At 36.5% G+C, this 15,659-nt stretch overlaps 1 protein-coding gene across 8 annotated transcripts in view; it reads left to right on the top strand.

Moving 5' to 3' along the window:
- NR2C1 (nuclear receptor subfamily 2 group C member 1) overlaps positions 1–14,608 on the top strand; it is a 48,042-nt gene extending 33,434 nt beyond the window's left edge. For 6 of the 8 annotated variants that reach the window (XM_066319287.1, XM_066319292.1, XM_066319289.1 and 3 more), the window contains 6 exons: positions 2,996–3,158; positions 4,577–4,698; positions 7,744–7,883; positions 9,703–9,840; positions 13,423–13,528; positions 14,055–14,608. In XM_066319287.1, coding sequence (XP_066175384.1) covers positions 2,996–3,158; positions 4,577–4,698; positions 7,744–7,883; positions 9,703–9,840; positions 13,423–13,528; positions 14,055–14,229 — 844 coding nt within the window. In that variant the 3' untranslated portion in view covers positions 14,230–14,608. Of the gene's footprint in view, positions 1–2,995; positions 3,159–4,576; positions 4,699–7,743; positions 7,884–9,702; positions 9,841–10,193; positions 10,252–13,422; positions 13,529–14,054 lie in introns of those variants that run through there. The other 2 variants (XM_066319291.1, XM_066319293.1) reach the window with 2 other exon arrangements.
- Positions 14,609–15,659: the final 1,051 nt, after the last annotated feature.

Genomic DNA, 15,659 nt, shown 5'->3' with positions numbered 1-15,659 from the left:
AGATCTCATCTGTGTGATAGTTAAGTGCCTGTAACTATTAATCATCTCTAAAGCTTGAAAAGCATTTTCCTTCTACAGAGGAGAAGTAAAAGAATTCTCACTATCAGTGGATTCACAGAGAGTCTTACAGACTTGTGTCTTGCACTGGTTTTAACTGAGCCATTGTGGTGAGCATATGTGTAAGATGTATATACAGAACTATACAGAATACCCACAGTTAATTCCATTGATCACAGTTGTGTTCTTCCTTGGTTGTCATCTCATACAAGCTTCTGACTGCTGTCCCAGCAATATTCTTTTACATACCATCTACATTTTACATGCTGTTGTGAAAGTGTGTGGAGTAAATCCATTAGAGGGGAAAAGGTGGGCATATAGTGGCTGAAATTGCTGATTTCGGCCTGTGGTCTGTACTGCTTTGTAAAACTGCAAGCAGATTACATTTTTTCTGCTCCTTTCTTTATATCTGCTTAGAAAGTCAGTCTGACTTCTTACAGATGCTGATTTGGGCCTTTGCTGTGTCCTCCTATGTAAAGAATATGCTGTGTAAGTAGTATTGTTGCATGTGCTGACAGACATCATTCAATACTGTGGCTATTCAAAGAGATGTAGTAATCTTTCATTTGCTGGCAATTCTAGATACTGATTTTTGCCAGCTTCAGGGGTTTCTGTTCAGTTTTAAAAATCTGTTTATGAAAAGGCATCAGGTTCTCTCAGCCAGAGAGCTTGAAAGAGCTCTGACTTGATGTCCTCTTTGTCAAGTAAGTTAGCTAATAGTTGTACAGTGGGGAGGTTCAGGTTAAACACTGCTGTGAAAGGGAAGTTGTTACTCCAACAGAAACTAATTTTTTTCTCTAAATTATTGATTTCCCTGTACCAGCATGATCTAACAGACACAGATGTTTATTGAGGAAGTAGAGTTTAGGGACTTTGGAGACATTTCATCCATCCATGCTTTTCATGTAATTTATTATATTCATTGCTTGCAGTAGTTACAATTTCACTTTTGCTGACATAGAGTACAACTTCTGCTGCAAGCACCCCACTGCTTTTACATTGTAATTGTACATGCCTTGTTCTCTAATGCTTCATAATGTTCTTTCTTTGCAGTTTATCTGCAGTCCTATATATCTGTTGATGATTGAGCCTGACAAAAAGAGAACGAAAATTGTTTGTAGCAAAGGATATCAATGCTATGTATTTTAATGTTGATTATGTCTTGTTTTCTCCCTTTGTGGGCTTGATTTTCATAGCTCCCAGGCAGGCTTTTTTCTGGATTCTGTTTTCCATGGTGTATCTGACAGTCGTTGCTCATGTTGGGGCTTTGTGTAGGAAAGGACTCACATTACTGAGCCATGAAGAAGCAAAGCTGCTACTGACTTCTGCTGACTTACTGCTGGCAGTTTATGAGATAGGAGGGAGAAGATTTCTTTGAAAGCAACATTGAAGAATGAGTTGGGAAAAAAGTGTCATGGTTAACAAGTGTACATGCCCACACTATTTAAAAAGAACTCCTCAGCCTGTGCTAGAATAGGTACAGGATAGTAACAGATGCATATGATATTTACCTTTTTGGGAAAGGGGAAGTCTTGTTCCTCTCCTAAATTTCTGTTCCGGCCACATGAAGAGCCCTGCAGAGATTCTGTTGTTTCTTAAAAAGCAGCTGTCACTGAGCTGCTGTGTTTGCCTGTTCTACCTTAGACTGCAAAAGAGTGAATTGTGGAAGACCTGAAACTCAGATCTTCTAGCAGGAATCCATAGTATAGTTTCTAGAGCTGAGCCATGAATGCCTTCCCTTTGTGCCAGCTTTGCACATACCAGAGACAGAAGATGGCCCAAGTATGTCTGTGTAGTCCACTCCTGTGTGCCCCAGTCACCCTCATGTGTACACATCAAGGTACACAGGCTAGTGAGGACCAAAAAGTAGTTCATTTACCATCCCGAGCCTTGAGGCAGTGTCAGCAGCTCTTTCACTGTGATATTTCATTTGGTTGTGTATAGTTATGTCAGACAGCTCGATTTTTCTAGCATGTTAGTGAATTCATATAGCTGGAGTGTGGGGGTAGAGAAGGTGGCCAAGTTCTGTCCCAGGTTTTGGCATTAAATCAATGATTTTAGACTCTGTGGTAATAAACATGTCTATAAATTGAGAATGAACTCTACATACAAGCGGATAATTGGTTTTTGTAAGGTTTTCAACCCTCAGTGCATAAGTTTTCCATGCAACGCTGTATATGTTGCTGTTCCCAGGATATGTCATCTGTCTCTAGGCAGTGATCAAGTCTGTATTTTTGACTGAAGGTGTGTCAGTTGTGTTTCTCAGGTGTATTTATGAACAGAAAGACAACACGTGTTATGAAGCAGCAAAATATTGAGTAGCATATCTGTGTTTGTCCTGACATCTGTCCTTCAGCATCTGTGCTTGTGAAAGCCAAGAGTCCCTGCCACGCAGCAGAGGGTACTTAGGATTGTATTGAAAGCATGGGAGTGCTTTCTTTTACATGTTTTGAAGCAGTCTTTTCAAATTAAGTTGAAAAATCTAACTACAACTCGTCACTTAACAAAAAAAATAAATCTTACTCTGTTTGTGCTTCATAGCAGTAAAAGCCTGTAAAATTTATACTTGCACTAAGTGACTGTAACAGCAGTCTGGTGAGCATGTCCTCAAAACGCTCATGCCAGCGCTCTCAGTGAACATCACGGAAGAGATCTTGAAAAGCAAACTGTGATTCAGCAGCACAGCCAGTATGTCAAAACTGTGAATTTCTTGGCAACTAGTGTAAACAGACTGCTAATTTTTGTTTCAGGGTTCGGTGGAATGGCAGGAAAAGCATGCTACTGATTTTTGTTTTCCAAATCTCACTCTTTGAAACAGACTTCCACAAACAGGTTTCAGACTTGTGCAGATTCCTCTTAAATTGAAATGGTCTCCAAAACATAATTTTCTTTTTGTGGGTTGTGAAACATAAATTTCTTTCTGTTTGTGATCTTACAGGGCATTTGATACTCTTGCAAAAGCATTAAATCCAGGAGAGAGTGCAGCATGCCAGAACTCTGAAAGTATTGATGGCAATGCACAGCTGCTTGGTGGAGAAACAAGCATGAACATCGTTGAAATAGAGGGGCCACTACTCAGTGATGCTCACGTAGCATTCAGGGTACTGAATAATACCTTATTGTTGACTGGTTATAACTATTTTGACATAGTGATATACAATAATGATCTAAGTTTTATTTTAAATTTCACAGAGGTGTATTTGTTCAGGTATTGGCATTCATTTCCAATTAATGAACTGCTTTTGTTCACTGGTTAATTCTTTGTTTGGCAGAAAGTACTGCACTCTGAAGTGGTTTAGCAGCACTGGTTATTTTATAGTTTCTTACCTTAAAAATACTGGGCAATCTGTACAAAAGGATTTACATGGGTGGAGTATTTGCATGAAGCAGAGTCAGCATTTCATTGCATGAAGCAGAGTCAGCATCCACATTCTCACTTGTTAACTGGTGGATCTGATGCAATCTGCAACTAGATTTTGAGACTTGAAAGTGTATTTGTCAGTTTCTTGTTTGTGTAGATACCATATTTTAGCATGGTAGTAATTGACTTAAATACAGTTTGTGTGTTAGTTAGCCATATATTTTCTGGATTTATTTCTCATTTTACAAGCTTGCAGAAATTCCTTCTGTCTATTTTTTTCATTATCTTTCGTCATCATGGACAAATCAAAATACTTGGTCACCTGAGTAACAGGCATTTGGTTCAACTTTAACCCTCGGATCTGTTTTGATCATTCAAATGACCATCTCTAATGGAAATGTCAGGGGTTTTTTTTAACTGCATTAGCCAGAACATTATATTCAAAAGTATTAATTTCTGAAGACAGAATTACAAGTTCTAAGCTGTTTTGGGTCAAATCTCTTTCTTCACATATGCAGGTAACATCACTAATTTTACTTACTAACATTGCGAAGGGTCTTTCTCCTGATGTATGTTGGTTATATTTTTTGGACTTGGGAGCACCTGTGTATTAGGTATTTTACTTGAACAGCAAAAGATTCCTCATGTATTTATTCATGTAAAATATTTAGTAAAAGTAAAAAAAGATGTTTCGTGAAATAGAATTCACACACCCCCTCGCTCTCTCCCTCTCTCTCCCTCCCTCCCTCTCACTGCAGGAGTTGTAACTCCTCTAATGCAAGCAACTCATTCTAGTTACAATGATTTTTCTCTCTTATTCTTTGAGAATGTCTCAGAAGTTGAGTTGTGAGATTTTCCATGTCCAGTTGTCCCAGACAAGTGAATTTTTATCTACAAATCAAACTTTGTGTCTTTTTTGCTTTGTTGCTTTGTAGTTATATAACATAGAGTGTGTAATGGTGTGGCTAATAATGCAAAAGGCAGTCATTCCGTTTTGTGTCAGGATTATACCTTTTTTATTTAAAGAACATATTTTTCACTTAAAAGAAACTCAAAAGATGGATTTCTTCCTAAACATATCATGAAGAAAGTAAAATAACTGTCTTACACTTTCTTCTTTTTTTCTTTTTTCTTCCTACGTTTTTTTTTTTTTTGCAGCTCACCATGCCTTCTCCTATGCCTGATTATCTTAATGTTCACTATATCTGCGAATCTGCCTCCAGGTTGCTTTTCTTGTCTATGCACTGGGCACGTTCCATTCCATCTTTCCAGGTTTTGGGGTAAGTGTTCAGTTACTCTGTTCACTTATATTGTGGATATGTGCTTCTGAATTTTTGGTTTTTGCTGTCTTCTTCAGGGACTTCTAAAAATAAAAAACTACTAATTAAAAGTGTTATAAATCTTATTGTAAGGTAAATTTTCTGAATCAAAACAACTCCCAATTTGAGTCCAAATTCAGGACTTTGGTTGGGTTTCGTAAGAAAAAGGAGATTTAAAACAATCAAATGCCCTCACACTGCTGCGTCTGAAATATATTTTGAGAAAATAGGAATTTCTATCAGCTTTTTAATAGCTACAGCTCTATGCTACATCCTGATGCTTATCAGGCAATCACCAAGGAAGAAGCTCCTGTCTGAATCCCCAAAATTTTTATCCTTACAAGGTGAATTACTTGTAATAATTTTGCCTTTAATATAACCTACATGAAGAAAATGGTTAGCTAGATTCAGCAAACACTCAGAATGAAGTTGTCTAATTTCAGAAGATTTGCCAACAATAAATGACTCCTGTAACCAAAATATAATTCTGACTATTCTTTTTACAGTTTGTGTAACATTCTGCTTCTCCATCATAATTCAGTGTATCACTTAAAATTCTTAAGTTCAATTTTGTAGTCCTTGGCTGATCATAATGAAAAACATGTCCAAATTGCATGGGAAAAACTGATTGATGTTATATTCAGAAGTAATTTTATGAAGATACATCAAACAAATAAAGATACTGTATCAGCTCTGACACAAATGGTGAATAAATCATGTTCGTTTGTTCTCATCTGCAGTGTTTCTGTTTGATTCGATATCAAAATAGCCTGTGACTGGCAGCAAAGAGAATTCCTTTTCAAAGTGAGGGATTGTCCCCTTTTCCAGGAAAGCTTTCAAAAGCAGGATGATCTGTGATTACCTTTCGTGTTTACTCAGATGCTTCGGCCAAATGATTCTACAGTTTTTAAGGAAAGATCCTGTATTGTGTGTAATTAAGCCTGTGTGGGGAAGGAGAAAGGAGTATCATATAAAGTTAAAGAATAGTAAGGCTAAAAAAATAGGTAAATATGATGTTTTATTTTGGTAATTTGGCAGAATTGCAAAATGTATCGCAAATAAACACAGTACATTATGTCATTCTAAGTTTTAAAAAGGTTTTTGTTACAGAGACACTGCAAATTAGTACAAATTGGTATTCTAACAACAAATGGGAATTGCTTTTTTAAAAACAAAATGTAGTACAGAAGACCTCTCTCTCCAAAAAGATGTAACAAGAAAAATCTGCATATGCTCTTTTTATCTGTTATTTCACAATATATTTTTCTGCTTAAAAAATACGGAGGAATAAGCTGCCATAATAGTGTTAATATTCACCTGTAATAGCATTTATAGACACAGTCAAGATCATGGGCAACAGTATATAAATGGCAGAAATTCACAGTTTTCCTCTGAAGCACTTAAGATGTAAACTATTTTCAAGTGGAGATTTATTTAAAATTAATGCAGCCTTTATAGTTGGAACACATTATATCCTATAATTTTGACTTTCAGAAGGGTGACTCATTTCACTTTTAAACTGAAGAGAAAACTCATGGAGCATGATGAGTAATGGTTTTGTAAGGAAGATGGATAATTGTACCTAAGTTGTTTCCTCCACAGGAAGGAACATTCTCCTTTAGTCACAGCAGAATAGTTGCCTTTGACCTAATGATGTAGTTAATTATGCCAGATACTGATTAGTTCATCTTCCTGCATGGGCATCTTTGTTCACAAGAGAGTTTCCTATTGAAGCCTTCACCAAGCTGGTTACAGCCTCTTGGTTTTGTGAAGCTGCTTAAGCAAACTTAAGAACTGGTTCTGATGTAACTTTGATTAGGCATAAAGATGCTGTAAGTGATATGTTTATCTACACACAATATCAGAGGAGTAGTCAGTATATCCTATTCTCAGGGGTGCTCACAACAGTCCCTTTGATTACGTTAAAGGAGATGAACAAAGATGTGACAAATACATGCAGCAGCTGCATGTACAGTATCATGCCTACCATAACAAGAACTTGATCATAATCAAAAATACTGCTCTCAGTAAGCTCCCTGTAATTCAGTTGTGGACAAGTCTGTGTTCACCTATCATTTGGCATCTTAGTATTGCACCAAATCGTCAGAACTGTTCTTGAAGATTACATCAACATTCTTGCAAAAATGGATTCCACTGTATTTTTGTAGTTGAAGTCCTAGCTTTAATATGCTTTTCTTCTTTGATAGCTCTTGTACTTCTTTGAAATTTCCATTATTTACATTCACTGGCTAAAATTGTGAAATGTGGTACTGAATTTGACTCTTCTCTGGTGGGATTTGCTTTCTAAGGTATTGAGCTCTTGTTAAACTCTGTGAGTTAGAGATGCTTGGCATTACTGTAAGTTAGGTTACTAATACAGAAGTGGCTGAATATGAATTGATATGTTTAATTTTAAGCTACAGCAAAGAAATCCTTATGACTGGTATTTATACTTTGAAGTCTGTATTTCAAACGTTATTCCAAACTTGAAAGGCATGCAGAAAGTAGCAGTCAGGAACCTCAGAAGCTTGATCACACATGGTCCTTTTCAACTGTATCTTTAATTAAAAAAATCATACCAACATGTCAGTTTCCAAGTTAAAAAAAAAAAAAGACTCTTGAGTCTGTTCTATGTCCACAGTACAGGAACAGTGCAATCTTTTTTTCTTTTTTTTGTCCCTGCATGTAAATATTGTCCCAAATCTTAAGAAAACTTGCATGGTGGAATACACTGACAGTTGTCATTTTACTGTAACTTCAGCTTGCTTTTGTAATAGAAATATATCTCCTTTTAGGTAATTTGAACAAAAATTTATTGCTTTACAAAAGTCACGTTAAACCAGGTAATTGAATTCTGGCATGCAGAGAAAAGTGATGCAAAACTTCTTTTTGGTGTTGGTTGTAATGATTGAATTAGATTAATGTTTTATGAAGTGTTCTTCAAATGTTAAAAAAATGTATGAATGAAAATAGCTGGTTTTCTTAAATTACTGTGCTTTTTAATAGACAGGATAACAGCATATCATTAGTAAAAGCCTGCTGGAATGAACTTTTTACGCTTGGTCTAGCACAATGCTCACAAGTTATGAATGTGGCAACGATCTTAGCTGCTTTTGTTAATCACCTTCAAGGCAGTTTACAACAAGGTAAGCTATATACTGTGCACATGCCAGACTTGGGGAATTACTTGATGTTTTTTAATTTTTGAAGTGCACAGAAGCTATTTATCCTTCAGTTGTTATTGTAAATTTACTATTTAAAGAATTTCATGTTGGTATTGAAACAAAATTATATTAGCAAGTACAGTCCGCAACATAGATCTTTTTAGCAATTTTGCAAAAGTCAGCTATGCTAATATTTACCTCCAAATGAAAAAAAACCCCATTTTTACTCGTGTGTGTTGTAATGTCTAATAGTGTTCTGCTGTCTGTTTATATCATCAGCCCAAATTAGGAATATTTTGGGCAGTATCAACGTTAAGAACACAAGAGTACTGTGAACATGATCCCTGTGTATGAAGGATACAAAGTAAAGAATGACACACCTATCCTTGCTCTTCATAGCTGTGACAGGAAGCAGCTGAATGTCAACTTGGTGTTACAGTTCCTTTACGTAACATGGCTTATTGACTTCTATGTATCAGTTTTAGTCTACACGGAAATCTTCAACAGATCTCCACTAAGTATACTTTGTTCCTTGTTAATCCTATGTCCTGCATCTTTGGCATATTTTTCATTCAAATTAAGGACATGTCAGTTGGCCTCTTTAATTCTGTTCTTCTGAGCAGGAGGAGAGACTTTCAGCTAAGCTTTGTGTGCTTGTGGATACTCACAAGGTTGTCAGCACTAAAAGCTAACCAGTCAATAATAGTATAGTCTTCATTTGTTCATAGTCATAGTCATAACACATTATTCATAAGGTAGATGCACATACAAAAATCTAAGCATTTTCAGATTTAACTAAATTCTTGAGTTGTTTGCTGCTAGGGATATGAAAATTCACTGTTGCTGATGCTATGCAAATGCAGATTGGTAAACTGGAAAAAAACAACCTACCAGACTATAGATTTTTCATCTTCTTTTATGATAAGGTAATTTAAAAGAATTATTTCCAAGGGGGCTTTGTGATTTAAAAACATCCACAAGATCCTCCTATAAATAACGATAGCTTAAAACAAACTGATCAAATCACAAGATGTACTGGGTCAGCTGAAGATACTAACAAATATGTAATTGTCTCTAGGGCAGATACAAAAGGAATCTGGAAATTTTGGTCTATGTAATATTTCAAGTATGTTTACCAGAAAAGGTATTGTAGTAATTAGTAATGTTTTTATCATTATCACAAATACATATTTCTGCCATTTAAATTGAGAATTCAGGTTGACTGCAAGAACCAGTTGTGCAGTATGCCAGCTGCAGTAACTCCAGGAGATACCAAGTTTGTGGAGTCTAGAGACTCTTGTTTGATAGGTTATGGAGGGAATGGGGTTTTCAGGCTGCTTCTGACTCAAGGGGAACAGCTCTGCACCAACCACATTCCCCTCAGTGCAAATCAGGGGAGGTGTTCACCTTTCCAGCAATGGCATGGTTTCTGACTAAGCCCAGGAAGCTGTACACTATCCTACCATGTGGCACCTGAACCTTAGACACACAGCACAGGCCAGCAGTAGCAGTGTATGCTTTACTTACAAGTAGTCTCTTCCTTCCTTGATCATTTCAAGCTCTAATCCATGCCTGATTACTGGAAGCATTAGTGGCAGGAAGAGCCCTAAATGGAAGAGGTGGAAAAAATACTCCATAATTGTTGTTGTCAAGATTATTCAGACCTAGTAGGAATTTATAGATGCCATAGATTTCCCATTGTTTGAATCTAATAAAATAATTATTTTAAAAATCCAGTGTGACCACGTTTTTTGCTTGTGTGTTAACTTGGGATATTTTTTTAATGTGTGTCTTGATTTAGATAAGCTGCCAACAGACAGAGGAAGACTAGTAATGGAGCATGTCTTCAAATTGCAAGAGTTTTGTAACAGCATGGTTAAACTGTGTCTAGATGGATATGAATATGCATATTTGAAAGCAATTGTCCTGTTCAGTCCTGGTATGTAATTATTCCAAATGTAAAATTTTAACCTGTGCTATTTGTTGCTATATAACTATTTCATTACATGCAGTTACTGCCTCAACTGTTGAGGAATCTTGGAAGGTGTGTAAGGATTGTTAGGAAGAGGAAGGTTAATCTTCTAATGTAAACAGCTGAATGTTGCGTTGGGGATGTTTTTTGCCCAGGGAGACTTTGATCCTTTTTATTTGTAGATTTTTATTCTTGGCTGTGCCACTCATGCTTTTTGTTGTTTTGGGTTTGAGTTTTTGGTTGGTTTAGGCTTTTTTTTTCTTTTCATTTATTTATTGTTTTTAATTATGTGTCTCTTTCCTGGGGTATATTTTCTGAAGACCTGCAGTTTAATTTTCTGAAGTGTTGCTCTTGCACATCGAGATGAGATGGATTGAGGTTGGCATTTTAATATATGAATGACTATCTGGGCATCAATTCTCACATTCAGAGTTACAGAAGCATCATCTCCCTCCACACAGACAAAGCATATAGCATTTCTGATGAATGAACACCACAAACATTCACTTGTTATTATTTCTGTCTTCTAAATAGTATTTGCTTAGGGTAGTACTCTCAGTAGCACTACTAGATATACATTAGACAGTGAAGGTAATACAACTTAATTTCCCTTCTGGGTGATTAGTTTACAGTAGGGAGGAAAGAGTCTCTGGTTATAGTAGATATTTACTGGGTAATTAATTGTGTAACCCATATGCCTGGACTGTAGAAGGTTACAAAATTAATTTTCTATATTTGAAACCTGTAGAATTCACTTTTCACAAAAGGCTTTCAGGTATTGTGTATCAGTATCCTGCAGGCCTTAGATTCATCATTCAGAATGGGGATTTAATACAAAGCCAAAACCAAGTCTTTTGATTAAAGAAAAATGTACAAATGTCAAGAACTTCCTCTATCTCCAAGAATTTTTCACTCTCACATTTAGAAAGTAAGTCTTCAGTTACTTCATTTTGCATTAGAAGGTTTTAAAAGCACCAGCAGCTTCCTTAATCCTTGTTGCTCTGCCTTTTGTAGATGCTGATGTCTTGTAGAAAAGATTGGAGCAGATGTTGAAATGCTCATAGAATCTTAGTGACCCCTGTCAGTAATGTAGGGCATGGAGAGATCTGGGTATTTGGTTCTTGTCAGTTCTGTAGACTTATTAGATCCAAGAACTTCCTTTTTGCATTCAGTTGCAATTCACCCTTACACAGAAAAATACTTGGGCACTTCCAAAATGTAAATTTTAAGCTGGTTTTCTAATATATGGAATCCATGTATTGTGAGGTTCTTACTTTGCAGTTTTCCTCAGATTTGCATGATCTTTTCTATATGTAGTATCTACCAGTAAAAGTGGCAGCATGAGCAGGAATTCATGGTATTCATCGAAGTGCACAAACAAAACCCTGCATATCTTCCATTGCTACATATATATACATATGCATATATATATATCACTAATGGAAGACTTCTGAGATGAAAGACATTAATGCAAATAAAAGGTGGTATAAGTAGAGTCAGAACCCTTCAGGAAAGATAATAAATTTCCAGAGGATATTCCTATTGAGATATTTTTCTGTTGTGGATCACTAAGGAAAATCATATCCTGGATGTTTTATAATAAAACATAATCTTGCTGCTAGTCCTTATGATTAGGAGAGTCTTGCATGGTTTTATGTGTTCGCTTGTACAGTTCATTGTATCACTGAAACAGTTTCAGTTTCCTAATAAGCAGGACTCACCATTAAACCCACTAAGTTTAAACATAATATTAAGCATGCTTGAAAACCTTTGCAGTTTTCCTTTTCTGCTGAGGACCAAACAGCTGTAAATACACCATTATTACAGAAGAGGCTTTCTCCAAGTGGATGATTGGAGGATGTTTGCTGACTTAATTTTAATAAATAATACTTGCAGGAAATCTAATTCTCCTGCACTTGTTCCCTACCCCAAAATAATCCTTTTCATGGCATTCTTATACTAAGAACCGATGCAGGTTACTCCAGAAAAGAAACACAATTCTGGCTGAATACCTCAAGTCCGTTTTTTAGAATTATGTCCACTAGGATTTATGATTGAATCCTCTGGCCTGTGTGGAAAAATCAGTCCTGTTAGAAACCAAAAAATACTTCTTTAGGAACCTCGCACTTGCAAACTGTTTGTTTTGTCTGAAGTTTGTCTCCTTCCAATTATATTTGACAACACAAAAGGTAGAAGGAAAAATACATTGGGAAAAAAACTCTTGTCCAGTGTCATAATACTGATGAGTAGTTGCTTTAATGGTAATATGTTGTCAGGACTCTTGATCCTTGAGCCATAGAACAAAATCATCATATACATGAAAGTCATGTTTGGAACCTTGAAGAGAAGGGATGTCCTGGCAATGACTCACAGGCCAGAAATTAAAATCGCAGGGTTTTATTGCTCTGCTGCAGGATGGGGCTGGGCTGTTCATGCAGCAGAGCCTTAAGGTGTAAGAACCTCTGCTTTAGTAGTCCCTAGTGATTCAGCTGTGCCAAGCCAGCTGATTGCCGCAAAACAGCCTTGGGCAAAGAGATTAGTATAAAGGGTGTGCCAAGAAGACTTGACATCTTAGTTAATGGCATGTACAAGCAGTGGCCTTCAAACTACTGTTTCCAGAAGTTGACTTCTCACTGTGTTCCTGACATGGCTCTAAAAGCAGCAGCATGAAGTGATGCATTTTGCACATCAACTCTAACTCTTCATCTACATAATTTGTCACGCTAGTATGACAGCAAAATTTTTATGTTCAGATAGATGGATAATAGAATTATAGACCATGTAGAGAGCTCAGAATTACTGGATAATAGTTTCCAAGAGAGACTTGGCAGTTAGGTTGATGTTCTTTCATTTTAGCAACACTTACATTTCAAATTACTGCTAAAAATTATGATTAGCACATTTGAAATTTTTGCACCAAATAGTTGAGAAAGAACAATCTGCTACATACAAGCATGTCTGAATTCAAAAAGCATTTGGACAATGCTCTCAGGCACATGGTGTGGTTCTTGGAGTGTCCTGTGCAGGCCCAGGAGTTGGACTCAATGATATTGATGGGTCCCTTCTAACTCAGCATATTCTAAGATTCAGTGCTGTTTTCTAGATGTCTTAGGAAACAGACAGTTCACAGCTTTTTATTTTGCTTCTTCCACTGATCCTAATTTTATCCTTCACTTTTCACCTAAATACTATTTGTGCATACAGTGTTCCAGAAAATGTCCATGTGTTGAAACAATCCTGTTTTACTGCTACCGAGAACAGAGTTGTATCATCAAGATTAATGTAAACATTGCAAGCAATGAGTTTATTTGAACCCTTTAAAATGTCTGATTTTATTTATGGAAAGTTAAGTAAAATACAAATGTGAAGAAAGAGAAATACAAGGAGGTCAAGTAGTGTCTACCACTAAAACTGAAGTTGCTGCAGCTACCACATAATTATTTTAGTACGTTGGCAACTAGATAGTCTGTATGGATTTTAGTTCATTTTGTGTAGAACGGATATAACAAAGAAGAGTTTTGTTTTTTGTTTTTTGTTTTTTGTTTTTAGATCACCCAGGTCTAGAAAATGTGGTACAGATTGAGAAATTTCAAGAAAAAGCTTACATGGAGTTCCAAGACTATGTAACAAAGGCGTATCCAGACGATACTTACAGGTCTGTAAACTTAAATGCCAACTTGATTGATTCTCCTTTTGGAGTCACTAATTTGTACAGTTTTGCATGTAATAGACATATACAGTTTCTTCTTAACTGCTTAAAGTTAAGAAATTACCTTTAGAACACTTCAAATATTATGCCTGTGGTCATACATATTACGAGTGGTATTTTTCATCTCATTATTAATTCCTAAAATTAAATATCAGAAATAAATATTAGAAGCATTTAATTCAAATTTCATCTATTTGGACTATTTCCTCATTTAGTTTTAAATCCAAACATACATAGTACATGTAGTTGACAAGCATTTGTGCATTTTCCATACTGTTCAAGATATGAGTAAACATAAATTTAATGCTGTACTGATGTATATATTTAAGCCTTTCATGGACTAGATGTAGCTAACTTTGACCAGTAGTGTCCTTTGTCGGTTTTTTCTCTTCTTTTACTATTAACAGCATGGAGAACAACAGCAAAATCTGTGATCTGCTAAGTAACACTTTTCATCAAACTTATTTTCCAGACTATCTAGACTTCTTCTCCGATTGCCTGCTCTTAGGCTGATGAGTGCTGCCATCACTGAGGAGCTGTTCTTCGCAGGACTAATTGGAAATGTTCAGATTGACAGCATCATCCCGTACATTCTGCGAATGGAGACAGCAGACTACAACTCTCAGATCATAGGTCATGGTGTGTAAAAGTAGCAGTCCAGGATTCTGTACCATGGCAATCATGGTGATGTAAATGCATACCCTGTCTCCAAGAGATGGTCATAAGCCTTCCAGTGCACCTTTCCAAAGAAGGCTCATATTCCTCCTTTCCAGTACACTTGGGAAATACGGTGGAGTGTATTAGAATATAGGATCACTTCCTGTTCTTCCTCTGTCTTCAAGGACTTGTAAATTAACTTGATATCTGAAGAATGTCAAGAATTTGATCTACCTATTTTTGTAGGTAGATAGACTTGGAATATTTATGAAGTTCAGGCTCATGAGGAAACTGAAGAAGCTTTGACTGAACTAAGGTATCTCAACTTAGTTTGATGTTTTAGACAAATAAATTAACTTTCCTCTCTGAGTCTTGTTTTCAGTGTTTTGCTACTAGTTCTTTTTCACGTATCAAATTGAAAATGCATAATCAAACATCCTGAAAAGGGCAGTTTCCATGCAGACAAGACCCAACTTAGTTTTGGCTGTTGTTTTGAAGAGAGATTTTTTTTCTTGCTGAATTTTTTTCTTGCTGAATTCTTGCTGGATACCATTACAAGTGCAGGGAAAGTAAAGGACGTTCACATTTTAAAATATTCTGATGTTAACACTGATGCAGTTGATTAAGAGAAGCGGCTGAGAAGGCAGTAGTGACTGTTTTGCAGATGCAACAGAATACTGTATTGTAGCAATAACATGGTAGACACCAGCTGTTTTATACTACAAAGAACTAACAGAGAAGTGTATATTGCAGGCATTCAGAGACAGCATACTCCTGCGTTTTCTGGTCTTAAAGCTTTTTCACCCTACCCCTTCCTCTTTCATACTCAGTGCCCAGTGATGGAGGTATTCTAGATGCCTCTTAACCTTTGTCCATGTCTTTATTTTTTGTTACAGCTAGCCCTTGAGTATGTAATTCTCTTTTCCAACCAGTCCTGTATGATTACTTTTCAAATTTGAGTTTGTCAAATCCAGTGTCCTTCCATATGGGAGCATAGCCTCTGCTGCTTTTCCTTCCATCATTAGAAATGGGTCTGGACACTCCATACATGTTGCCCAAATCATTCTCCATAGCTCCATCGAAGGATGAGTTCTTAATCTTAAATGTTCTTCTGTCTTGAGGACGTGGCTCACTTGACAAGTAACACCGACATGCAGTTGCTTCTTGCTTCCTTTTGCAACAGGAAGTTACACACCCCTGGCATGTTTATTTCCTGTTGGTTAAAATGAGAGAAGTATCCTAGTGAAAGTGATGGTCTTCTTCAGACATTAGTATTTACCATTTTCTGAATCGTGGGTCAAGGCTGAGTTCTATTTAGCATGACCCCTTTCTTTCTCTGGTAAAACTGAGTGAGGAAGAGCCTCACCCAATCAAGAAACACATGGTTGCACCAGAAATTTCTTAGCCAGAAGATCAGATT

This window comes from Sylvia atricapilla, chromosome 5 (assembly GCF_009819655.1).
Source record: "Sylvia atricapilla isolate bSylAtr1 chromosome 5, bSylAtr1.pri, whole genome shotgun sequence".
Lineage (NCBI taxonomy): Eukaryota > Metazoa > Chordata > Aves > Passeriformes > Sylviidae > Sylvia > Sylvia atricapilla.
Note: the sequence above shows the minus strand (reverse complement) of the source record. Positions and strands in the feature narration are given on the sequence as shown.